General features: G+C 36.4%; 4 protein-coding genes across 12 annotated transcripts; 3 read left to right on the top strand and 1 right to left on the bottom strand.

Annotated features, from left to right (window-relative positions):
• Positions 1-1,486: 1,486 nt before the first annotated feature.
• On the top strand, positions 1,487-4,355 carry LOC110618547. Of its 2 annotated transcripts, none has more exons than XM_021761691.2 (2): positions 1,487-2,219; positions 3,968-4,355. In XM_021761691.2, exons 1-2 carry the CDS (start codon positions 1,638-1,640, stop codon positions 4,097-4,099), a joined length of 714 nt encoding a protein of 237 aa, XP_021617383.2. In that variant the 5' UTR covers positions 1,487-1,637; the 3' UTR covers positions 4,100-4,355. The 2 variants fall into 2 exon arrangements, with proteins under 2 accessions (XP_021617383.2, XP_043814256.1); XM_043958321.1 differs by having other exon boundaries at positions 1,487-2,216; positions 3,965-4,355.
• A 254-nt stretch (positions 4,356-4,609) lies between these two features.
• Positions 4,610-8,821, top strand: LOC122724044. Its single transcript, XM_043958313.1, has 8 exons — positions 4,610-5,170; positions 5,276-5,378; positions 5,716-6,789; positions 6,954-7,016; positions 7,107-7,327; positions 7,673-7,791; positions 8,435-8,525; positions 8,727-8,821. The coding sequence occupies exons 1-8, from the start codon at positions 5,126-5,128 to the stop codon at positions 8,763-8,765; spliced, it is 1,755 nt and encodes a 584-aa protein (XP_043814248.1). The 5' UTR covers positions 4,610-5,125; the 3' UTR covers positions 8,766-8,821.
• Positions 8,822-12,566: 3,745 nt separating this feature from the next.
• On the bottom strand, positions 12,567-17,906 carry LOC122724045 (probable LRR receptor-like serine/threonine-protein kinase IRK). Its single transcript, XM_043958329.1, has 3 exons — positions 15,758-17,906; positions 14,948-15,238; positions 12,567-14,144 (listed from the first exon to the last, which is right to left on the bottom strand). The coding sequence occupies exons 1-3, from the start codon at positions 17,197-17,199 to the stop codon at positions 13,007-13,009; spliced, it is 2,871 nt and encodes a 956-aa protein (XP_043814264.1). The 5' UTR covers positions 17,200-17,906; the 3' UTR covers positions 12,567-13,006.
• A 1,135-nt stretch (positions 17,907-19,041) lies between these two features.
• Positions 19,042-24,064, top strand: LOC110619325 (two-component response regulator ARR17). 8 transcript variants are annotated; one of them, XM_043958326.1, is made up of 9 exons: positions 19,042-19,681; positions 19,753-19,923; positions 20,174-20,239; positions 20,877-20,936; positions 21,331-21,438; positions 21,921-22,072; positions 22,655-22,765; positions 22,854-22,933; positions 23,013-23,075. In XM_043958326.1, the coding sequence occupies exons 1-7, from the start codon at positions 19,616-19,618 to the stop codon at positions 22,719-22,721; spliced, it is 690 nt and encodes a 229-aa protein (XP_043814261.1). In that variant the 5' UTR covers positions 19,042-19,615; the 3' UTR covers positions 22,722-22,765; positions 22,854-22,933; positions 23,013-23,075. The 8 variants fall into 8 exon arrangements, with proteins under 8 accessions (XP_043814261.1, XP_043814260.1, XP_043814263.1 ...); XM_043958325.1 differs by having other exon boundaries at positions 19,052-19,681; positions 21,325-21,438; XM_043958324.1 differs by having other exon boundaries at positions 19,072-19,681; positions 21,331-21,447.
• The last annotated feature ends 1 nt before the right edge of the window (position 24,065 follows it).

A 24,065-nucleotide genomic window follows, 5' to 3' on the forward strand; every position in this document is an offset into this window, starting at 1 on the left:
TATTGATGCTTATGGATTTAACATGATATACATGTGACATAATATCAATAAAGAGATATATACACCTTTTATTGATTTAAATATGAGAGTAAATTTATTAAAATATACAAAATAAATAATTTGAAAAATAAAAAAACACTTATATTTAAAAGTGCGTAGTGTACATACTTATTAATTGAATATATATATATAAAAAAATTAATTAATATTAGGGAGAATTACTCTACCAATTTATTATTTCAAAATTATTCTTCTTTTATTATCGTTTATTTTTCCGTATTAATAATACGCAATTGGAATGAGTTTATTGCTCTACCAATTTCTAAGTTTTATGGAGGGAAAAATTGTTCCTTAATTTCTTAGTTTTACCCTTATGATATATACAAAAATGATAGCACTAATTGAAAATTAGTGCAACAATCTGTTTTTGAATTTCAATATTTCTAACAGCCCCTTTGGATCATTTTCTTGCATCCAACACCACCAGACCATTATCAAACTCAGAAAAATTCCTAAAGCCATCGACACATAGTTAAAAGTATGCCAAAAAAATTGGGTGATAAGTTGGCAAAGGAAAGAATAGGTATAATAAATCTACAGAATGATAATAAAGCTGATTCAATTTCTGGCTTTGTTCAAATCAAATGGTCTATTTAATTGAAACTGCATAACCACCAAACCATCGAATTGTGCATATGGAAGTTATAGCAGTGAAGACGAAATTGACTTTCAAAATGGGTAGGGTAGCTCTAACAGAAAGCAAATGACCGCATAAAGCCACACTGCATTTGACGGAACTAAAATAAGCGAAAATTATAAGGGGAGGTGCTTGAGGAAACAGAGTAAAAACTTTAATATATTAACTCACGGATAAATTGAAAAAGAAGTAAATTAAAGATATTTTAATCTAACTAGTCAAGTCATAGAGTAATTTAACCCCACCATGGTAGAATTTAATGTGATAAATTTTAATAAATAAAAAAACATAAATGTTTGATTTAGATTTCCCACGAAAAAAATTCAAGTCAAATCCAGGAAGTAGACTTAAATTGAAAATAGCAGAAAAAAGGCTCGTGATGTAAACGTTGCCAAATAAGCATTTGCTGAGTAGGAATCCTCGTGTCAACCATTCAATGGAAATCAGTTGCTGGAGATGCTTAGCGTGTGCCCCCTCGACGCTGCATGCAATTAGTGCGTGCCTCCACGTGCTCTCTCCGTTTCATGCACTACCCGCCACATTCTCCACGTTGGACTTCCCCCTTCTTCTCCATCAACGGCTCTGATTCAATCTCGCTTCTCTTCTCTAAACCTTGGCTTCTTCCCTGTGTCTTATGGTAGAGTAACAATTGAAATCAAACGTTTATTACCGTTGGATTTGATAGCTTGGAAAATAGATGGCGATTTTAGGTGGCCTCAGGTGTGGAGGATTATATTACGAGTTGGGCAATGATGGACCAAAACTCAACTATTTAAAAGACACGGTCTTTTGATTATGCCAAGCTTGACCATCCAATAAATCCCCTGTTTCTTGCCTCCTTCGTCACCCTATCACTCTCTTCTACGTCTCATATAAACCAAGCCAATCCAGCCCAGGCAAGGTGTTAATCGCGATCTCCGATTTCCGACTCTCTCCATAGATGGCATCGGCGGGCATTCGTTGTCACGGGAACCACCATTTCATCAATAGCCGCTGGCCGGGAAACACTCAACCGATTAATCAGAATGCTCGTGTTGGGCTGTGTTCCCTCGCGATCGATGCCTGTTCCAGACGGAAACAATGGAGGATTTGTTCGGTTTCGATGGGGACGGGAATGGGAATGGCGGTGACAAAGCATAAGAATAAGATCAATGACGGTGATGACGTGGCGGTTGTATATGAGAAGATGGATGAGTGGATGAAAGATTCAGTGGTGGAGATTGTGAAGAATTTACGAGAAGCGCCTTTGTTAGTCCAGGTTGACGATAAAGGAGAAACGACGACGTTGAAGACGGAAAAGGCAGTGGAGGAAGAATCTTGGCCATTAGTGATGGAAAGATGGGGGAAAAGAGAAGCGCCATTACCTGAAGGGTTGATATTCGTGGAGCAATTGGAGAAAGACGAGGAAGAGGAAGAGAAAGAGGAAGAGGAAGCGGAAGCGACGACGAGGGCGTGGGGAGTAGTGATACAAGGGAAAGGGGTGGATTGTGGGCCGGTGTGTTACTTGTTGAAGACGAGCAGAGCTAGGTCATCAGGGATGGGAGCCTGCTGCACCCACTTCTGCTTGATGAGGGTGAAGAATTTTAGGGAAAGTGCGAGGTCCCAGCTCAAGAATTGCTGGTTGTTACAAGGCCAATAAACCATTGAGTTAGTGTGATTAATTACTTTTTCATAAACCATTTGTGTTATTTTGATATTGGTTTATGTTGTAAATGATTTTTATTTATAGGAACTGAATTATTACTTAATTGTAATAAGACTATCATCTCATCAATTGTTATGAGATTTTTTAAGATCGATTCTTTTTTTTTCCCTTTGAACATTAGCCAGTTTGCTGAGAATTCCATAAAAGAAAATTCGTAATCTAAATTTTGTTTAGTTTAATTTTATAAATTTCACTTGATTTAGGGCTGCATAATTAGAAAAGTCTAGTATTTTCTTAATTTATTCATGAGCAGTGAGGATTGCAGATGAGAGGTTAAAAGATTATTATTTTATAGCATATCGATCAACTCTTATTCTTAGACTTGTAAACCATTTTAAGTTTAATAAAAAATTTGCGTGTTATTGTACAAATTGTTTTTCCAATATAGGTTTTCTTTTTCCTCAATATATTCAATAAAAAATGCATCCAACCCAAAGATTTGGAAAAGGTCCTGGTCTACCAATATAATAGAACACCAGCCCATAAGTCTGGAGCCCAAAACCAAAAAAATTTGGTCTGAAAGAGTTAATTCCTTCAACCACAGCCAAGGCAATGAGAATGAAGTTGAAAAACAGAGAGTAACCGCCATCTCTAAGCAACACAGAGCCAAAACTTCCAAATTTGAAGGAGAGCGGTAATCACTGCATAGAAGGAACATGCACTGCCAGATTAGAGTTGGCAAAGGAGGAAGCAATAGGCTTCTGAAAAAGGAGGAAGCACTCCTACGATTGTGTTAAGCCCCACCACTATAGCCAATAAAGAGAGCCCTTGCAAAGGCATCTATGCTTGTGGAAGAGAAGTTGAATCTAGAGCTGTTGGCCTGTTGCTCCTCCGACCACCAATCACCCTCACTGCATGAAGCGTCCCTGAAGCTTAGAGAGGAAAGCCGTCTAAATCTGCAAAGCTACAGCCAAAAAAAAGAAAAAAAAACGCATAACAAAGCAATCAGCCGCCAAAACAAAGCTCCTGAAATCCACCGTTGCCACTGAACCTATCAAAAAACACTATTTACACTTCCACTAGATAGGAGAAAGACAATCCATAGATGAGTAGACGGAGGATTATATTGTAATGGATTTCATAGGAAGAAAAAATACATACATCAAGGAGATGCTCCTATTCCATTCTTTTTAGAATGAAAATTAGTCAAATTTGATTTGAAAATAAATTAAAATATATTAAGATTAAAGAGATGAAACTAAAATTAAATGTAAACTAATCAATTGATTTTTAATTAAAATAAATGATTTTTTAATTCAACTATTAGATTTATGATTTAATTAAAATTGATATCGAGTTAAAGTGAAAACTGAACTAAAACTAAAATTAAAAGATATTGTACTTTATAACAAATTACTTTTAATTAAACCGCTAAGTTTTTTATTCAAAATCAATCAAAATTCAATGAAATGAATCTCAACAAAACATGACCAAATTGAACAAACGCAAACGCAATGGCAATGGCAATGGCAATGGATTGAATTCAGGCAACAGACCATCAACAAATTAATTAAATCTAACAAATTTCAACCGACCAAGAAGCAATAAAATTTCAACTAAGTAGAAAAGAAAGCGTAGTTGATGATGTCCAGAGACATGAGAATGGAATATTCAACAGCACATCACAGAAGCTCGTCTTTTGTAGTACTGTAATGGGTAGGCGACATGTGATGGTGAGCAAGGCAGAAAGAGACTAAATGAGCTTGCTGACTGTGGAAGTGTTTCGGCTGCATAATTATATTGGAGATTAGGATCCAAAACTTCTTCTGTAACGTGGAAAACCATTAACCCTATAGCAATTTTGGTAGGCTTATCATGATGAAAACATGTTTCATCAGACAGTTCAAGAAATCTCTACACTACACTCTTTTGCACCATCAAGGATCTCTGCCTTTTTTCCTTCAAAATCATATTATACACTAAATTTAATAAAGGAAAAATGCTTCATGAAAATGACTTGTGATCTTAAACTTTGATAATTCTGGTTCAACCTGTTAACAAACTTAAATACATAATCTTACGAAAAACAAAAAGAATCACATTTGCGACAAGAACAAACCTTTTGTTTTACATATAACAGAGAAAATCAGTTAAAATAAACATGAAAAACAACGATTAAAATAAATAGCTTTGAGCTATAACTCTTCCAACTATTTTCTGTTTGCTGCATTTGATAGAAAGATAGTTAAGACTTGAGAGAGAGAGGGAAGTGAAATGGAGAGGTCAGGGAAGATTGGATAACCGGGAATCAGTATAGTATTTCAAAAAATAATAATAATAAAAAAAAAAAAAAAACACGAAGGCTGCTTGCCAAAGACTTGTTTAAAGGCCTTGGCCAATGGCATGAAGAATATATATAGGAAGAGTATAAAATGCGTGGCAAAGGCGGGCCCCCATTTTTGAATTTGAAACCATCGGTTCCCCCACGCTCTTTCCTTCAAAATTCATTCCATACTTAACACATTTTCTAATCCTATATGCTAATTGCAATGCCCGCTCTCTTCTTCTCCAATTCCAAGCAATCAACTTTTCAAATACGGATCTGCTATTCCCTTTTCTAAACCTATCCATCCATTCCATTCTACTTTCACTCCCTTCCTTCCCAACAAAGTTCCCATCCTTTTTCTTTTTTTTGGTTCGTTTTCATTCAATTTGAAGTTTTCCCAACACCTTTTGAATTTTGTGCCATCAAAGTTTTGGACTTGAATTGGGTTTCCTAGATAATGAAGAATCAAGGTGATCTACGGTTGCCCGGAACTGATCATACGGTTGGTTTATATATTTGTCATTTGTTAGATGAACTCGAGATTTATGTTTCTGTTTGAACCTCTGTTTTTTTGTAATTTATTTCCTCTTTGTCGGGTTGCTTTTAGGCGATTGGAGAAAAGCGAAGCAGTGGCGGATTGGGAGAGAAACAAGAAAGTCTTCGTGAACGGATTAAAGTGCGAAAACTTGATTCCGTGTTGAGGACAGAAGGTACTCTTTTTTGTTCAAGTTATAAATTTTGAGGATTCTATTGGTTGCTTTGTTCATGAATTTTGAGTGTTAACGGATTGCTAGAATTGATTTCAGTTGAATTACAAAGAAATAGTATTGTTTTTCATTTAAAACTAGTAGCTTTTTCTGTATTTATATCCTATAAATTGTAAATTGCTATTGCTAGTGTAGGTCCATTTTTGTTATGTTTCTCAATGTGCAAGCAGTCCTGTTACTTTTAAACCCTCTTCTCATTTCACTTGCTTTTACCTTTTTTTTTTTTTTTCTCATTTGTAGGAACTTTTATGTATGATTTTAATGTTTTAAAACTTCACAGAGACCAGCACCCATCCTATGAAAAATAGAGAAGCTAGTGACCAGTTTCAGTTTGGTGAAGGACTTTCTCAAGTTACCAGTTTGCCTGTAACCATCGATCTGGCTGCTGCGCAAGCAGAAAGACGTGGGAGGACTTCATTGTCTGTCGAGGCAGGATCTAGACCACTAGATCTCAATACTGAAGCTTGTGTTGCTGATAATTCAGCTAGCAATGCAAGTCCGGGGAACACTGAGACTTGCAAGAAAGTCTCTTTGCTCAAGCAGCATGATAGAGAACATGATAGTAAATTTGTAACCTCTGGAGGGAGTGGCTTGGATCTCAATGCCGAAGATGTTACTAGCCCCATGAACGCGGAATTGTTTCGTAATCCCAAAATTCATGATCACTTGAAATCAAGAAGGGATGCTTCTGAGTGTGGGAGTACTACTAGTCCAGTGAAGGGGAAAGACTCATTAAGAGTTTGGAAAGAGATGAAGCAAAATGGTTTTCTTTCATCTTCTCATGGCGGCATTTCAATACAACGTGGTGTAACCTCATTTTCACATGGTGGGATACCAATGCCAAAGCAACGTGGGAGGAAAAGCAAGAATGATATTCTCAAGAAAAAGATGGAGCTTGCAAAGAAAGAACAAGTTGATAGGTTCACTAAAATTGCTGCACCAAGTGGACTGTTGAATGGTTTGAACCCTGGGATTATAAACCATGTGAGGAATAAAAAACAGGTCCATTCCATAATAGAGGCCTTGGTTAAGTCTGAAAAACTTGAAAATGGTTGTGTTGAAACTAAAGAAACCAGAAATGTGGGTGATTCTGGTGTACATCTACTCAGTTTTTCTCGAGGAAATGGGGGTTCAACTATTTTATCTGGGAACAAACAAATAGGAGGATGCCATATATTAACTGGGGAGAGTGACTCCAGCATGGTAGGCACGATATGTGGCAGAAATTCTGTCATTGAAGATGATACTTTAGCACTTAAGTTATCAACATCAAGCAAGCTATCTGAGGAATCTAGAACTTTTTCTAATGAGGAATCAACAAATGTCAATAGCATTTCTTCTCTTTCAGTAAGAGGTGTGTACTTGAACAGAATCTGTAATTTACTTTATGCACTTTTTATATGAAGAAATATGGGGTTGGTTAGTAATAACGTATAGAATAGTTTACGAGTAGTTTATTTTGCAAGTCTTTGGGCATCACTATTTTTCATGAAAGGAATGCTCTTTCTCGACTTTCAGCTGCTAGCGTTGCTTCTCAATGGCTAGAGCTTCTTCATCAAGACATTAAAGGGCGCCTCTCAGGTAGTGATCTAATGTTTGAATAAAATTCTGACGGTTTTAGTAAAGAATGCATAGTACTGCCCGGCAATAAACCGTGTTCTATACTTGCAGCATTGCGACGCAGTAAGAAGAGAGTCCGAGCTGTAATTACTACAGAGTTACCCTTTTTAATATCAAAAGAATTCCCATCTAACCAAGAGAATGATCCTTTTATTATGAAAACTTCATCTGATGGACAGTCTAGTAATGCAATGTCTTCCCTGCATCAAGCAAGATGGAGCACATTATTTGATCAGATGGATAAGGCACTTATCGAAGAAGAGAAACAACTTGTAAGAATGAGGGGAGATTATTCTATTTCATATCATGGCTCCAAGTAAATAAACTATAGGTGTTCTCTAAAATGGAATTTCCTTATTCTCTTTGAAGAAGATCAGGAAATAAAATTTTACTTGATTAGATCTGTCATCCATTTACTGATGTTTGATTCAGTTTATTCTTCACCTAACTATTTTAATGGAAACATGATTCCCCACCTCAAAATATTTGTTGTCAAAGCTTTTGTTAAAATAAGAAACTCTTTTCCACAGTTTAATATCCTGTAGAGACCTTCCCTAAACAAGAAACTTGTTGGTTTATGTCAAGCACTAACCTTTTTTATGTGGTTTAAATTGCAGGAAAGTTGGTTGAACCAAGTAAAAGAAATGCAACTGCACTGTGATCAGGGGCTGCAAAATTTTCAATGGAACTCAATTTCTGTTTCCCAACTGCAGGAAACATCAGAAAATTACAATAGGTAAAGCTTTTATAATCTAAGGAGTGATGATGGTAAGCATCTATAGGTAAAGAAAATTACAATATGCACTCCATTGCGTTATTTTATGGAGAAAAGGAACAGTGATCGGTAAGGTAGTGATCTTAATGTAGTCTAAATAAAATAGAGAACAGTGCGACTCTTATATAGTAGGTAATAATCATTGCCTTTTGTTCTGTCTGGTTTAAGAGGTTTAGTACATTGAAGTAAGCATGTCAATATTGGCTTCATGTCTTCCTTGTCAAGAATGTGCATCCAAAAAGTGGTTTTGAAGAAAATTTATTTATCTTTTTATCAAGTTGAAATTCATGCCTTTGCCTTTGGGTAAGGCGGGAGTGCTGCAAAATGAAGCAAGTTTGCTTCTGAATAGGCTCAGCAGGCGCTCGTTTACGGTCTTCTGATTAATCTTTTTGATATTAAAACATAAAAGTAAAATTTTTTCAACATCTTTATATCTTTGTGATTGAGATTGGGTAAAACACAGTAGGCAGGCTCATACTATATCATGTGGTAGTATAATGCATTTCTTGTTTTGTTTTGCTTTTGTTTTTTCTTACCTCAGGCTCCCTAGGCGGTGGATATTGCTATTAGTTTTCAAAAAATTATTGTTTTGTATGTGGTGCAGGAAAGTTGAGACCTTTGAGAGGGAAATAGCAGTTAGAGCTGCAGCAGCTTCCATCTATTCAACCTGCAGTTTTCTGATGTCAAAGGAGAATGTATCATGCTTCTGATCTCGTTAACAATATTGTTTTTTTTTTTGTCCCTTCAACTTATCTTATTGTGGTAGCTTGACCATGTGCGTTTAGCAAACTACTGATTAGGTGTTTAGTTTTACAAGGCTATGCGGCTTATCTAGTTTGTAACATTAGGAGAGGAACTCTCTTGACCTTTTCTCTTGTTTTAATTTGATCTGTCAGGTACCGAGCAGTGGCAGGATAACAGAATCTGATTGTTAGAACTCAAGTTGCATGATTAAAGTGGTAGAATCTGATGTTCAGATTCCTTCATTAAATTTTTTTTTCCTTGGTTTTTAACTGAGTGTAGAATATTTTAAAATTTTTAACTGTTATAATAATCTTATTTCTCTCTTTAGAGCCAACATGAAGCAACCCCTGCTCATGATATTATAACCAAGAAATGGTTACAATAATTTGTACAGAATTATTAGTTAAATACAAAAAAAGAAAAAAACTCTGCAGTGATATGTGAAACAAAAATGACTGCATATTCTTGACATCTCAATCACATTCCTGGGTTCCTCATCTTACGCTTGTAACAGGGCTTCTATGATTTAAAAGGCCTTCACATCACCATGTTTGCCTGCGAGGAGTACAGTATCAAAGAGCATAAACAAGAAAGCTGTATAATATAAGTTACATTGTGTGAAGCGCTGCACTTTGGTAACATGTTGCCGCCTCATTTTGTATAAGCAGCAGGACTCGGAGCCAATTTGGGAGCATGTTGCTGGACATCTCCTTGGAGGATGTTCATCTGAAACTCTGTCCAGTGAACGATACTGCAATTTCACACTCTGCATTATCTTCACCCCACAACTATACATGATTTATGCATCAGTTAATGGATAACCAGCTGAGTTTTCACATGAGAAAAATATTCAACCACGACATAAAACTGAACTAATGGGCAAAGTTGTTATTTGTTTCAACCAACATAGGTTCAACTCATTAAATTATCGCTCTTGGAGTCCACCGAGTTAAAAGCAAATATACATATTTTCCAACTAATGGAGAAAAATATTCAACCACTCGTAAAACTGAACTCCTTATGGACAGAGATGTTATGAATAACACAATTGACGTGGTGATTTTCTGCCAAAGGATCATACACCTTTTTTTTTTGTTAAATTCTAGAATCATAAAAAGTCTGTTCCTTTTGATGTGAGTATCTGAGTAGCTGAAAGTGGGATATGTTTTTTTTTTCCCCTTTGTTGGGTAGTCGTTAGATTTCTTCTTGGCTTTGTGAATTTGTTGCATTAACTGATGAGAGGTGTTAAAATTCCTTACAAGAACCTGTCATGTCATGAAGTTTGAATCTTTACCCTTATTATATTAACTTTTACTTAAATTTTGTGCATGGGCTTTTAGTTGCTTTGAATAAATTTAGGTAGTTTCTCGTTAAGTTCAAGTTAAAGCATTAGTAAAATTCAAATGCGTGATTGAAGCAGACATGAATGTTTTAGAAGAAAACTGTTAATGAAGTTATAATTTGAATCGAGCTTATGGCACATTCTCTTTCTATAGTTTATTCTAAAAAAAAATGAAATTCACGGCTTCGTGAATGAATCCAGGATTAGGTTCATTCCAACCAAATTTTCTAAATGTGAAAACTCGACTGTAATGATCAGGAATTTATTCTCTTTTCCTGGAAATTTGAATATAGACCCAATTCACTCTCATTTCAAACTGCTATCTTAAATCTTTCCTTCTGGAGTTGGTGGTTGGATATTCTTTCAGTTTGACGCTTTCTCTTCTTAGACTTTGATCTGTAATTTGGACTTTGTAGTGTGCTGATCAAATTTCCTGTGAACAAACTCGAACCTTTTGATTTCCCCAACTTGATAATGGATATTTGGATTTGGTTTATTACTTGCATTCCTCTCAATTCTTAATGGCTAACACTGAATTGCTCCTTTTTTTAACATGTAGCTACCCAGGATTTGTTTGTTCTTGTCCAGAATGAGGGAAAGGATCCTCTGAAAGTGAATTTTACAATCATAGATGTTGACATTACTATCCCAGAGATACAAGTACCTAAACACCAAGCCAAAAATGTCCAATTCCAATACTTAATCTTATTGACTTTTGCTCATCCTCCTAAGGATTGGAGATGTCTTTGTTTGGAATCATGATTAACCGCTTCTGAGTCTCTACTTTTTGATGAGAACTTGGGAAAGTTTGATTTAGTATTACTTCGGTGGCCTTTGATTAAGTGTAAAATATAACCTACTCTGAGATTTAATTACTGTGTCCCATCTAAATGAATACGTGTCTTGATCTCATCACCTGTGGACCTCTGACTTACAGTCTTATTGCTTTTTTTTTTTTTTTTCCCATATCAGAATCATGGCAAATATTTCTGATTGGTGAGGGTATCTGTGTATTCACTCCTTGGTGTTACCCTTTTTCTTTTTTACTTTTTTTACTGAGGTAATTCTTGAAGTTGCTTCCAAGAATTTCACTCTCACAGAATCAACCCCTTAGAAACTAGATACTGTAAAGCTGCAAATGCACATTTCTTGTGCTTAATTATTACAAGTGGGCATCTATTGGAAAGAATGTGTTGTCCCCCACCTACCAATCCGAGATCATTGGCTCTCTACTTACAACTACTATGTGCTTGAAAAAAGATGAGAGGTATCATTTTCCCACTCAATAAAGCAAGGAATTTTTAGAAAAACAACATTAAAAAGGAAAAAAAAAATATAAAAGAAAAAGGAATCCAGAGGAGAAGGCTGGAAGTGGAAATCATTTTGTATACCATTTATCTCCACCAATAATTCTTTTCTATTCTTTCATGTATTTTATATTATTGCATAATACAGTTTGAGGAAGCATGGACTTGTTTAATAGGAATCTGTCATGTTCGAGTATCAAAACAGAGATCCTCTGTTCCTTGATCACAGAGATTCAACACATGGGGCAGAGCAACATAAAATATGGTCAGTCAGCTCTCTCAAGTACAACAAAAATAGTAGGTAATTTTCAATCTGTCACTTCCTGTAACCAAGAAGACATTAATATTCCAACCTTAGACAAATAACAGGATTGTTAAGGACCCATGTGCTAGTTGATTATTACATGCCAATACATAAAGTTCTCCCGGTCCCATCACCATTTATACAACCTCAAGGCTGACTCCACTTCAAAGTATGGACAACTCATTCATTTCTCCTTCCACATGCTTATGAAAATTTTTATTCTTTGACTCCTGCCATTTAAAGTAGAAGGCAATTTTTTTTTTTTTGTGATTAAAAATATGTAGGGCTATGACTATGAGTCTTTGAAGAGTAGAAGAAGAATAAGGGCGAAACCCATGTGAGATTAGTTGTGATTAAATTACTTAGCTTAAGAAAATCCTTTGGACAATTAAGACAGTCTGAAGAGAAACAAACAAAAAATGCATTTAAAGAAAGTGGAGTATTAGTGTTATTAAAGACACCAGGGGTGCCAAGATATAATACAAAAAAGAATGCTTCTATTCCGACAGCATCATTTCATAGTGTGTAATATTATATTTCCATTCTTTATCTTTGTGAAGCATGGGATCTTTCTTCTTTAACCCTAACTTTCACTTTTGTATTGTGGGTTCTGTGGTCCTTTTCATTGTGTAATTGGGAGCAATAAGGTCATTTGTTTCAAAGTGGGTGCTTGGAATCTTGGGAGTCCCGAGGCCTTTAAATCACTTTTTGACTTGTAAAGAAGCAGCATTTTGATACCTTTCACTGTTGCTGTCATTGACAACACATAATCTTGATATATGAAACCAGCACTCTATTTGGAGAGTTAAAATCTGCCCTTCACTGTGGAAAATACAAGAAATCCTGTGATGAACATTGGTGGAACTTCAAAGATAACTTTTGTTGCCCAAAGTCTCGAACCACACAGTCAACACATGCATTGATAAGGCACACATTTTTCTATTGTTGAGGCCATCATCCTTCTGACAACTATCACATCTTTGTCCGCACCAACTGGAGTTGCATAACAAGACATTCACTACCCATGTAAGATATTTGCTAGAATCAAGAAATCCACTAGGAAGTTTATAGTTATATCAAGAAGCCTGAATGATTTACAATGCGAGTCATAAACAAGTTCCAGGGTGCCCTTCGCAAAATCAGAATAAAAAATCAGTGCTACTATTACTATCAGCTAATAACTAGAAAACAAAGCAAAGGCCAAGTGGAAGCTGAAGATTTGTAGTAATAATATCCAAAAGTTTCCAAAGTTGGAAGCCGGTGAAAAGGAATCCGGAAACCTAAATGTAACATTGACATTGAGAAGAAACTACAAGCATAAACTGAAAACAAACCAGAGACGAAACAATACAAGAAAATAAAAGGAAAAAGAACTTGCAACAATGAAGTTTCTCCTCTTTGATCAATTGAACAAACCGGATTCCTTTTCGCCGGATAACCAATTGCTAATCCTTACTCGTAATGAATATGGTTTCATATTCATCCTGAATCTTCTTGCCCTTCTGAAGGGCATCTAATCAGCTCCAATATATTTAAGACCTCTCCCATGTCTGGTCGGTTTGATGGCACTTGTGAAGTGCAAATCAATCCCAATTTCATTACTCGAACTGCCTCATCAGCTGGGAAATTCCCTCGGAGGCTTTCATCAACACATTCTTCCATCCTTCCTTCCTCCAATGCTCCTCTGACCATGTCACAAAGTACCACCACATCATCTTCCATGTACTCAACAGGCCTCTTGCCAGTAACAATCTCCAGTACCAAAACCCCAAACCCATAAACATCACATTTCTCAGTTATCTTTACTGTTCTACAAGCAAACTCAGGTGCCATGTACCCGAGTGCACTCTGAATCTTACTGCTTAAAATATAGCAGTCCAGCATAGGTAACAACCTTGCCAGGCCAAAATCTCCCACTTTTGGTTCACCTGAACTGTCAAGAAGCACGTTACTTGATTTTATGTTATAGTGGATGATGTTTGAATGGTGCAAATGGGCAAGGCTTTTTGCTGTCCCAAGAATTATGTTGAACCTCTCATTCCATGAAAGAAAATGTCCACGAGGTCCTTCATGGAGATGCTTGTACAAACTCCCACCAGAGACAAATTCGTAAATCAAAAGTTGCAAGGATGGTGTCCAATAATAACCTTCAAGGGCCACGAGATTTTGGTGCCTAACTTTTCCCAATTTCTTAACCTCCCTTTCAAAATCTTCTTGGGACTTGACAAGACTTGAGACAGTGAGCTTCTTGATGGCCACAGAATGCCCATCTTGAAGAACTGTCTGATAGACTGCTCCAAATCCACCACGTCCAAGTTCACAATCCTTATTAAGCAGAGCATGTGCTCCAGTGCTGAAGTCAGGTTCACCTGAAAACATGACAAGCTTGCCAGAATTGGCATCTGTAGCGGGGGAATGGCTAAACTCATAGCCTGTAGATAATGACAAAGCAGCTGCAGATCGTGATGTTGATGATCGAACATGAAGATTAAGGACAGTGATAGTAATGACACCAACAACAATAACAGCAGCTGCACCAATGGCAATAAGAGCAGATACACTTAGGATGATTCTCTTGTGACCAAGAGTTTCAGGAATCAAGCCAGGAGGTTCCAGCCACAACTCAGGGCAGTGGCAGAGGTAGAGGGAGAGGGGCAGCCTCTTCTTCTGGTTCCCGAGGTGAAGGTCCATCAGCTCCAGCCAGGATCTTCACCATGACTCAGCAGGAGGCAAACACATCCAACACCGTGGTGTCAGGTAATCTCGTCATTGGGTGTTCTGATGTGTATGCATTAATGGACCCGGGTGCATCTCATTCATTTATTGCTCCGAGAGCCGTTGAGAGGTTGGGTCTGATAGTCTCTGGGTTAGAGTGTCCCCTATGGGTCAGTGGACCCAAGTGTGACCCGTCAGTGGCAGTGTCAGTCTGCCAGTACAGTCCAGTTTTTATTGAGGGAAGATGCCTCTCCGCCGACCTTGTGGTTCTAGATTTGACAGACTTTGACGTCATTCTAGGGATGGATTGGCTATCTACCCATGGTGCTACCTTGGACTGCAGAGACAAGTTAGTCAAGTTCAGAGATCAGGACGGGTCAGAGGTCGTCTTCAGAGGAGACAAGAGGGGCACACCTAGAGGTCTGATATCAGCTCTTCAGGCTCGTAGGTTGCTTAGGAAGGGATGTCAGGGGTACTTAGCTCATGTGAGAGAGCTAGACAGTCAGGTCAGGGAGCCAGCCTCAGTGCCGGTTGTCAGAGAGTTTCAGGATGTCTTTCCTGATGAGCTTCCAGGTTTACCACCTGCTAGGGAGATAGAGTTCAAGATAGAGTTGATGCCTGGAACTAGACCGATCTCTATCCCTCCCTACAGGATGGCTCCAGCCGAGTTAAAGGAGTTGAAAGAGCAATTGCAAGAGCTGGTAGAAAATGGGTTTAGGAAGGACTGCAGGGCAAGACTTGTTGACTGCAGCACCACAGAGAGATGGATTGCCAATGACAGAAAAAGGTGATATGGTGTTGAAGAAACCACCAGCGGGTAGTTCACCTTGCAACTGGTTATGGGAAATGTTGAAGGAAGAGAGGTTGGGAAGATTTGCCAATTGCTTGGGTAGGCCACCGCTGAGGCTGTTAAAAGACAAGTCCACATCTTGTAGGCTTGTAAGTTTCGCTACTGCTGTGGGTATTGGTCCAGTCAAGTTGTTATGAGATAGGATCCTAAGTGATCAATAGGAAAGAAACAAATAAACAAGAAAGGCATATTGGTTAGAATGAGGAAGACACCACACCTTTCACCAACATACAAGTTTCCAGAAAAAGGGCAACAATAGTCAGAGCATCAAGGAGCTTTTCTTATTTCTTAATTTAGATATCAAGCAACTACCCCAGAGAATTAAAACGTCTTGTTCATTTCAGTTGTAAGGAACTCTAAATTTCAAATCCTAACAACTCGTAAAAAAGAAACCATTGTATGCACTGCAACCACATCTTTACAGATTTGAAGTTTCTTTGATAGGCTAAATCTTTAAAACAGATGGAATCAACTTTTACTGTAAAGGGACTAAATTATCTACTAGAGAAACTTTCATGTCTAGTTGTTTATAAAGAATTTGAAGATGGCAGCAACCTAAGCAGTGTCGATGATCTCAAGTTAACTAAGTTTGGTATAAAATATTTAATGACAACAAGAAAGAAAAAGCAGAGAAGGGAAAAGGAGTCGTAGCAAAGAAAGCTTACAAAATTGTTAGTGAAGACCAATTCGCAACAGAGCTAGGAATCTGCCATATCAGTAAGTTCCTCTCCAGCCTCAATTCCTTTAAGGAAAAGGCTCCACCGATTTCCAGAGGAATGCTTCCGTTTAGAAGATTATCACTCAAATCAAGAACATGTAATTCCTTCAACTCTCCAATAGTCACAGGAATAGGGCCCACAAGAGAGTTCCCTGATAGATTCAAGAACTGCAAGCTGTTCATGATCTCAATGGAAGACGAAATTTTACCAGTAAACTCATTGTCTGATAAATCTAAAATTTGAAGCTTTGGAACTGAGTTAAAACTCCCTAGCTTATTCTCCAAACGCGCAACCTTCTCCCCTCCCGAGCCAAAAATCCACAGAGGAAGGTCACCACCCATTGAATTCCTGCTGAAATCTAACGCCAAAAGGTTTCCACAATTGGCCATGGATTCCGGCAAGTTCCCAGTTAAACCATTAGAAGATAAATTCAATACCTTCAGCGACTGAATATTCCCAATTGAATTCGGAACCAGACCAGAGAATCTATTCCCAGAAAGATCTAAAGTCTCGAGTCGTTTCATTTCTCCAATCCAGCTTGGAAATTCACCAGCTAACAGGTTGTTGCTTAAGCTTAGATAATTACACAAACTAAGCTTCTGCATTGCATCTGGAAGGTACCCAGAAATCGAATTATCACTTAAATCGATGGACCTCAATAACAAACAGCTTCCAATCCCATTAGGGAACCCCCCGCCAAACTTATTTTTACTCAAGTTAATAGCTCTCAAATTGTTCAAAGCTTCAATTCCTGTAGGAATCTCACCTTCCAACAAATTATCTGACAAATCAAGCGACCTGAGCCCACTCAAACTCCAAAACCCAGCAGGTAAAGACCCTGAAAACTGATTCGAACTGAAATTTACAGATCCAAGAGTAGTACATGAGCTCAAAGAAGCTGGAATCTTCCCAGAAAACTTGTTCTTCGCCAAAGATATGGATCTCAAAGACCCACATTGCTTAAAAAAATCATCTGGGATCGGCCCAGAGAGACTGTTCTCACTTAAATCAATGATGCTAAGGTGTTCAAGCCAAGCAAGACTAAGGCTAATGCTGCCAGTGAGGTTGTTTCTTGCTAATGAGAGCTTGTAAAGAAACTGGAGCTGCAAGAGGCCACGTCCGATTTGTCCCGAAAGGGAGAAGCCGTCGAGATTAAGCTCGGTAACCCTGTTGGATCTTGGGTCGCATTTGACCGCTACCCAGTTGCAGGGAGTATCATCATCTTGGTTCCAAGACGAAAGCGTTCCCTTTGAATCTTGAATGTCTGCTTTGAACACAATTAGACCCACCACGTCGTCATTTAGCGGCGGGTTTAGAGATCCTACACACTGTGAAACAAAAACCAGCGAAGCTAATAAGCTTATTAACATCTCTTCTATCTTCTGCATTGCAGCTTCTTTTTATGCTCTAACAAGGAAAGCAAAGAATCACACACAAGTCCATTGAAGTTTTGCTCAAAACAAAAAAGAACAACAGAAGCTAAAAACCGATTAACTGTTGGGTTCAAAAAGCCAAACTCACTAGTCACTACTCTACCAGGAATTTTAAAGAGAAAATGGAAAATATAAAAAAGGTTCTCTTTCTCTTTTTAACGGCTAGATTTAGACCAGTGAGACAACGAGGAGAGACAAAAAAAAAAAACACACTAAAATACACCAAAAATAGAAAACAGTTACTCTGAGCAAAATGAGAGACCACAAGAATGAAGCTCAAATCATAAATGAAAATGCTAGCAATGGTACTCTGCAAGAGGGAAGTGAGAAAAAAAAAGCCCAGAAATTTCTGCAGAAACTAAGTTTTGGGGGTTTGAAGAACTCGAAGAGAAGAACAAGGGAAGACTTGAAAACAAGCCTGGATCAGAGAATATAAGTTAAGCTTCAAACACCAATGGCATCTCAAGACTGGTTGGAGAATCCAATGGTTCGCCGAGGTCCGGAGATAAGTTAGGTTTCCGGTAGGAGTCGCCAATAAATTTCAGCGAGGTACGGACGGTGGAGAGTCAGAGAGAGAGAGAGAGAGAAAGAGATGACAGAGGCGCAATAAAAGAAGTTAGTGTTTTGTTAACAGAAAATGGAAATGGGCCACGTATGTGGGTGGGGAAGGGGAGGTGTGACTATTTAATAGATGCAACACGTGGCGAACTTTCCGAGGACGTGGATGTCCTTCATGGCAAAAACGTTGTCGTAATCTTCAATTAATGGATTGGAGAATTCGACCACGTGAATGGAAATAAATTTTTTAATAATTAAAATTTTTTATAAAATATTTTATTTCAAATGAATAGTACATAATTTGAATAATCAGTAGAATTTAATTTTAATATTTACATAATTTAAATATTTAATTAAAAAAATATTTTATGAATTGAGTACGAATTAAAAAGCATAAGAAATTTCATAACAACATTTGGATTACATAAATTAGTACCTTTCCTTCAAATTATCCTACTCCTATGCATTATATTTCATAATAAATTTGGACATATACGAGATCTATTTTTTTTTTTTTAAATTAGCTTATATTTTCAGCATATTTCTTCTATATATATATATTTTTTTAACTGATGCTGTAGTAAAACTTTGACATTGCTAGTGAAAGAAAAAGGACATATTTGGAGACAATGGATATGAAAATGGCAAATTGAATTGCGTGGCAAGAAGATGGTTGAATTTTGATTTGAAGCAATTGGGCAGACAAGATAAGAGTGAGAGGAAAAAGCTAAAAAGCAATAAAGGGTATAAAGGAAGGCAGCCCCCTGTTACAAGCTTTATGATTTTCCTGAGAGATAAAGCTGTTCCTTATGATTAAATCAAAAAGAATCATAAAGCTGTTCCTTCAAATTATCCTACTCCTTTAAATTATATCTTCTCAGGTATTTAACCTTGGGTTGAAAGCTTGAAACCCACGAAAGCCCTGTTACAAGCATTCTGCCTTTGCCAATTGATAGCGTGAAAAGAATTTGGTTGAAATTGAAAACATCGATTAAATTAATTTAATTCAAAAGTTTAGTTTTATTTTTTTTAATATATTTTGATTCGATTAAAGTTTATTTTTTTTAACATACTTTGATTCTTTTTGTCTCTTGATGTTTTATCTGTGTGTTCTTAATTATGATTATATAGTGGATAAGTAGTGATTGCTGATTTACCAACAGCTTTATGATTTTCTAATATGCTATATTTATTGGTTCATTTTACATTTCAGTCCTTTTGCTAGGAAAAGCTATAAGTTGGAGCTCATTAATTTATCTTCGAAACCTCTTCAGTTTGACAACATCGTTGGAGGCTCTCTGTGTGCATTTTACTATGTGTGCTTTTGCGTATTTTTGTGGATGTTGAGAACTTCTGTGTGGAAAAATTTTCAATTTGATAAGTTTTTACACATTGCAATGAATGTTTGGTATTTTCAAGTTATTTTGTGTTTTCACATAACCGTTGCATCTCTTACATTTTTCTTCTCAAATTAAATTATTCTTATATTTATTTCCCTCCTTCTAGATAATGATGCCATGTAAAAAAGAGTATTTGAATCCTCACAGATTCATCTCTTGCATTGAAAGACACCCCCCCCCCCTTTCTTTCGCAGTCTCACTGATATGATCTTGTTGCATTCCATTATTTTTTTTGTTATTTGACCAATATTTCTTCTGTTATTCATGAAAGAAAGGCACCAAGTTGCGGAATTTGTGAATTTCATTCTGACCTGTTTTGTACTGTGATTTGTTGGTTTTTAAGATTTTGTGGTTAAGTTTGAAATTAATTTCTGTAGGGAACTTCTTTGGGTGTCAGTGGCAAGGATGATATTATGAGCTTGTACACAAAGATTTTGAAGTCATCAGGAAAACCTTTTCTGCAGAAAGAAAATGAGGAGGTAAGGTTGCACTGGTTGCCTATGCTCTGACACTACACTGCTATAACTTCAATGTGAACTTTTCTTTATAGGTGATGAAGTGGATAGAGTTTGCAGAGAGTTTTCCTGTAGACTGTCAGGCGTGCTTAGATGCTCTCACTGGATTCAATCAAGACTTGGCTCAGAAGTCTATACTCTTGGGCAATGGAACTACACCCTCTGAGGCTGATGTCATTGTGTTTTCTGTTATACATTCTTCAGTGGTATGCTCCTTCTGTTTTTTGCTATGAACTATTCTTCCCATTTGCTGCTCTCTGGTTAGTTAATGCATTCAAATTTTTCTTGCTATTTGATTTTCAAATTTTTCCATATGTTGTCAAAATCTTTTTCAAATAAGAATGACATGTTAGGAATGCCGTTGGTGAACTTAAATTCTTACATTTATCAGTCCTACTGATAAAATAGGTGCGTGTTTGAAATTCTAATGAATTTTGAGAGGTTACCTTTATGCAGATTGGCCTTTCACATTTAGAGAGAGAGAAATTGACACATGTGATGAGATGGATGGACTACATTCAGGTAGGCCCCATTCTTAACTTCTTCTTATTATTCACTTTTTTGAATTTTTTTTATGAATCTGATGGTAACTTTCTGTGGAAGGAAGACTTCTTAGTTACTCTGTGTTATCATCAAACAGTCACATGTGAACTCCCTGCTTTTCAATGTAACTATCAAGACTTTGGCTGTGAGGCTGACTTGATTATGCCTCACCTTTGGCTGTTGGTTCCATTCGCAACAATCTGATTTGATTGGCAGTTTTATGCATCATATTTGTTCAAGTAACATCTTGTACTTGTTTGAAATTTGGGTTTAAGAATTATCACAACTTAAATAAGTCGAACATGTAAGAGCAGTTTATGTTGTCTCAGTTACAATTAGTTGAGCTTTTGTTGACAAATTTAGGTGCATTTCTTAGCAGTATTCAATAGTTGTGGCCTTACCTGACTCAAATAGAGAAGAATGAAAAGCAAAATATTTATCTGTGAAATTTTGTCCTCAGTTTTTAATATTTTTTTTATCATGACCTGAATCTGCATATTTGCAGTTAGTAGCATGATCCCTCAAACAACTATCAAAGAATATGGCATGTTTTCATTATTATTATTTTTTTATAAGACATTGTAGATTACTTGTTTCTTTCTTATTACATCACAAGGAGGAGTTTGCAGATCTGTTTGAAAAGATATTGCTCAAAAAACCTGCATTTGAGTTTCTGGTGAGCTATCTTGTATTATTATATTGTTTTTATCTGTTTCATTTGCCTTACTAACCCTGAGGCAAGAAGGATTAGAATGTTGAAAAGTATTTGGGATATGTTGGTTGCTACACATTTCACAAAATGAAACCTAAAGTTTAAGGAGAAAAGGGGTCATTGATTTTACATTATTTGATCAGCATCATGGGGATGGAAATAGTCCTGCTTCTACTAGTTGTTTAATGGCAATTTTTTTGTTTGAATGGATTAAAGCATTTTTTGGCAGTTGTAAGCCATCTTTTGTTGAGACAACCTTGTTCTTCTCCCCTCCCCCTTCTCTTATCCAAATGTATTAATTACTTTTGGATCATTCTTTTGGTTGAGTTCCTATTATTCTTTGTTTATTTAGTTGCAGGGTACAAAGGGTATGGCTAAAGTTGAAGTGGATTCAAATGCAAAAAAGACTCTTGAAAGCACTAAGAACACAGAAAAATCAGAAGCAGACAAGAGTACAAAGAAAAATGTTGCTGGGGTAAATCTTTTTCTGTTCCATTTTCTGATACATAGTGCTGATATTTTATGAGTTTTCTTTTTTCAGTTTTGTGATAATAGAATTATATTCATCCATGTTTGTCATTCTGAAGAATGCCAAGAGGTTCAGTAATATGCTGATAATAGTTGTAGAATTCAGAAGTTAATGTTGAAAATCATAGCCTATCAGAGAGTTATTAGCTGTCTAAGCCTTTATATTCCTAGGCAAATAATCTATTTGAAGCTTTTGTAGTTGTAGGAACTGAAATGCCATTGCCAATTCTTAAGCATTTGATCATATTGAAACACACACACACGCATGTAAAGTACAGTGTATATACATGCCAGTGTATGGTGAAGCTGTGAAATTTTAGATGCATGACTTGGGGTCTTTTATTATTCTAATTACTTTTGTCTTTTGATCACGTTACAGTCTTGTGCATTAACATTTCTATGGTTTTTTGTACCTTACAGAAAAAGGTTACAGAAAATAAGGAACCTGTGCCAGAGAAAAAGAAACCGTCTGAAAAGGAACCTGCTGAGAAAGATAAAGAACTAAGTGTTAGTTTGCTGAACATACAGGTTGGCCTTATTCGCAAAGCATCGAAACATCCATCTGCTGATAGGTAAGCTGACTTCTCATTCTTCTCCTTTAAGCGTTCAATATAGTCATTAGAAAAGCTGTTCCACTGCGATCCTGGTCATCATAGATTTAAGGGGGTATTGGACAAAAAAATCCAAATGTTTATGATAATTCACATTTATATTCAACACTTTATATCTAGGACGGTAAAATCAAAACTTTTCAATTTGTCACAATTATAGCCAAAAGGACTAAATTGAATATAGAAAAATTAATGATAAATTACACTATAGTCCTTAAGGTTTTATATTATTAATAAAATATATAATCCTTTAATTTAAATTTTGAAATTGAAATCAAATATATTTTATATTTATTATGTGTAATATTAAATATATTGTATTGAATAAATATTTATTACAAATAAATTTCTATTTATTTCTGTGATTTTGTTTGTTGATTTAGTGTTTTTATGTCTTCTTGTACTATATAATAACTGCCTCCCAGCACCTTTATTGCAACCTCCTTCTGTTACGTGCAGCCTTCTTCTTCTCCTCCTCCTTCTTCTTACTCAATTCTTTATGTATATATATGGAGGGTGGTAATGGTGGGTCTTGTTCATCAGTGGAGAAGGTGATGGGAAACTATGGAGATCAACCTCATGTTTTAGCAGTGGACGACAACCTGATTGACCGAAAACTCGTTGAAAAGTTGTTTAAGAACTCTTCTTGCAAAGGTAATGATTATCTCTTCCTCTGTTCTCAACACACAGATGGATTAGAAATGGCGCATAACCAGTAACTAATTCTTCTGAGTTGCTGCAGTCACCACAGCAGAAAATGGGCTAAAAGCATTGGAGTATTTGGGGTTGGGCGTTGATGGAAGGAACAAATTAGACACTAATGTAAGCAGTTTACTTCCATAAGATCGCAGCAAAAAGTTGAGGGACATGTAATAGTGATTCTTAACATTTGTTTCTACAGGTTTCCAAGGTGAATTTGATCATCACTGATTATAGTATGCCTGGAATGACATGCTATGAACTACTCAAGAAAATTAAGGTAGCATTAGCTGCAAGTTCTACTAATTTTGAGATTAAGACCTAGTAATGGCCTGTAATTCTGTAAATATTTGTGTTACTTGGAAGCAGGAATCATCAATCATGAAGGAGGTTCCAGTTGTGATTATGTCATCTGAGAACATCCCAACTCGTATTACCAAGTAATACATTACTTTTATTTTGAAGTTTAGTTTGTTTCACATTTTGTTTAAAAGGCTTGAGTTGACTCCATTTCAAGCAGGTGCTTAGAGGAAGGAGCTCAGATGTTCATGCTCAAGCCCCTCAAGCAGTCAGATGTGAAGAAATTGAGGTCTGATTTAATGAGCTGCAGAAGATGACAACAAATTTGTTTGAAAAAGAACTTTGGAACAATACCCATGAAGACTAAAAATAGGGTGGTCATTAACTGGAGACCACATACCTATTTTAATTTTAGAATTGGCTATAAATACTTTTAAATCATAAGCCATATTCAGAAATATTAACTATTTTAATTATTAAGTTTTTTTAATAAATCATCAAAATGCAGAATATGTTCACTCTTAGTAAACAATAGAGACTTATTCTGCACTAGTTTTCATTCAATTTCAGTTATATTTATTTTATTTATTAATAATTTAAGTCCTTAATTGTAGAAAATAAACTCCTCATTTCAACTTTTTTCCTGCAATTTCAACAGAATAAATCAATTTTTTAATTAAAAATCAAATCAAAATATATATTAAAAAAAATCAAACTAAAATTTTGAATTAAATTAATTTAATCGATGTTTTCAATTTCAACCAAATTCTTTTCACGCTATCAATTGGCAAAGGCAGAATGCTTGTAACAGGGCTTTCGTGGGTTTCAAGCTTTCAACCCAAGGTTACAGGATTCAGAAATTTTGTGGAAAGCCAACTGATTGCAAGGTTGGGCTCCAATGGGCCTATGTTCTGTGCCGAACGATCACATTTCACATGCGGGACACACTCGCTCA

This window comes from Manihot esculenta, chromosome 7, assembly GCF_001659605.2.
Source record: "Manihot esculenta cultivar AM560-2 chromosome 7, M.esculenta_v8, whole genome shotgun sequence".
NCBI classification, from domain to species: domain Eukaryota; kingdom Viridiplantae; phylum Streptophyta; class Magnoliopsida; order Malpighiales; family Euphorbiaceae; genus Manihot; species Manihot esculenta.

Excerpts from the sequence above, each read along its gene's own strand:
- LOC122724045 (XM_043958329.1), bottom strand. The coding sequence starts at position 17,199 with ATGCAGAAGATAGAAGAGATGTTAATAAGCTTATTAGCTTCGCTGGTT. Across the intron at positions 15,239-15,757 it reads TGGTCTTCACTAACAATTTT|GATCCTATCTCATAACAACT; the intron begins GTAAGCTTTCTT and ends TTGATCACTTAG. Across the intron at positions 14,145-14,947 it reads GTCCTTCCTAAACCCATTTT|GCTGGAACCTCCTGGCTTGA; the intron begins CTACCAGCTCTT and ends CCCTGAGTTGTG.
- LOC122724044 (XM_043958313.1), top strand. The coding sequence starts at position 5,126 with ATGAAGAATCAAGGTGATCTACGGTTGCCCGGAACTGATCATACG. Across the intron at positions 7,328-7,672 it reads TCGAAGAAGAGAAACAACTT|GAAAGTTGGTTGAACCAAGT; the intron begins GTAAGAATGAGG and ends TTTAAATTGCAG. Across the intron at positions 8,526-8,726 it reads TTCTGATGTCAAAGGAGAAT|GTACCGAGCAGTGGCAGGAT; the intron begins GTATCATGCTTC and ends TTGATCTGTCAG.
- LOC110618547 (XM_021761691.2), top strand. The coding sequence starts at position 1,638 with ATGGCATCGGCGGGCATTCGTTGTCACGGGAACCACCATTTCATCAAT. Across the intron at positions 2,220-3,967 it reads ACTTGTTGAAGACGAGCAGA|AAAGAAAGCGTAGTTGATGA; the intron begins GCTAGGTCATCA and ends CAACTAAGTAGA.
- LOC110619325 (XM_043958322.1), top strand. The coding sequence starts at position 19,616 with ATGAGCTTGTACACAAAGATTTTGAAGTCATCAGGAAAACCTTTTCTG. Across the intron at positions 21,448-21,920 it reads CAAAGAAAAATGTTGCTGGG|AAAAAGGTTACAGAAAATAA; the intron begins GTAAATCTTTTT and ends TGTACCTTACAG. Across the intron at positions 22,073-22,654 it reads AAACATCCATCTGCTGATAG|TGGAGAAGGTGATGGGAAAC; the intron begins GTAAGCTGACTT and ends CTTGTTCATCAG.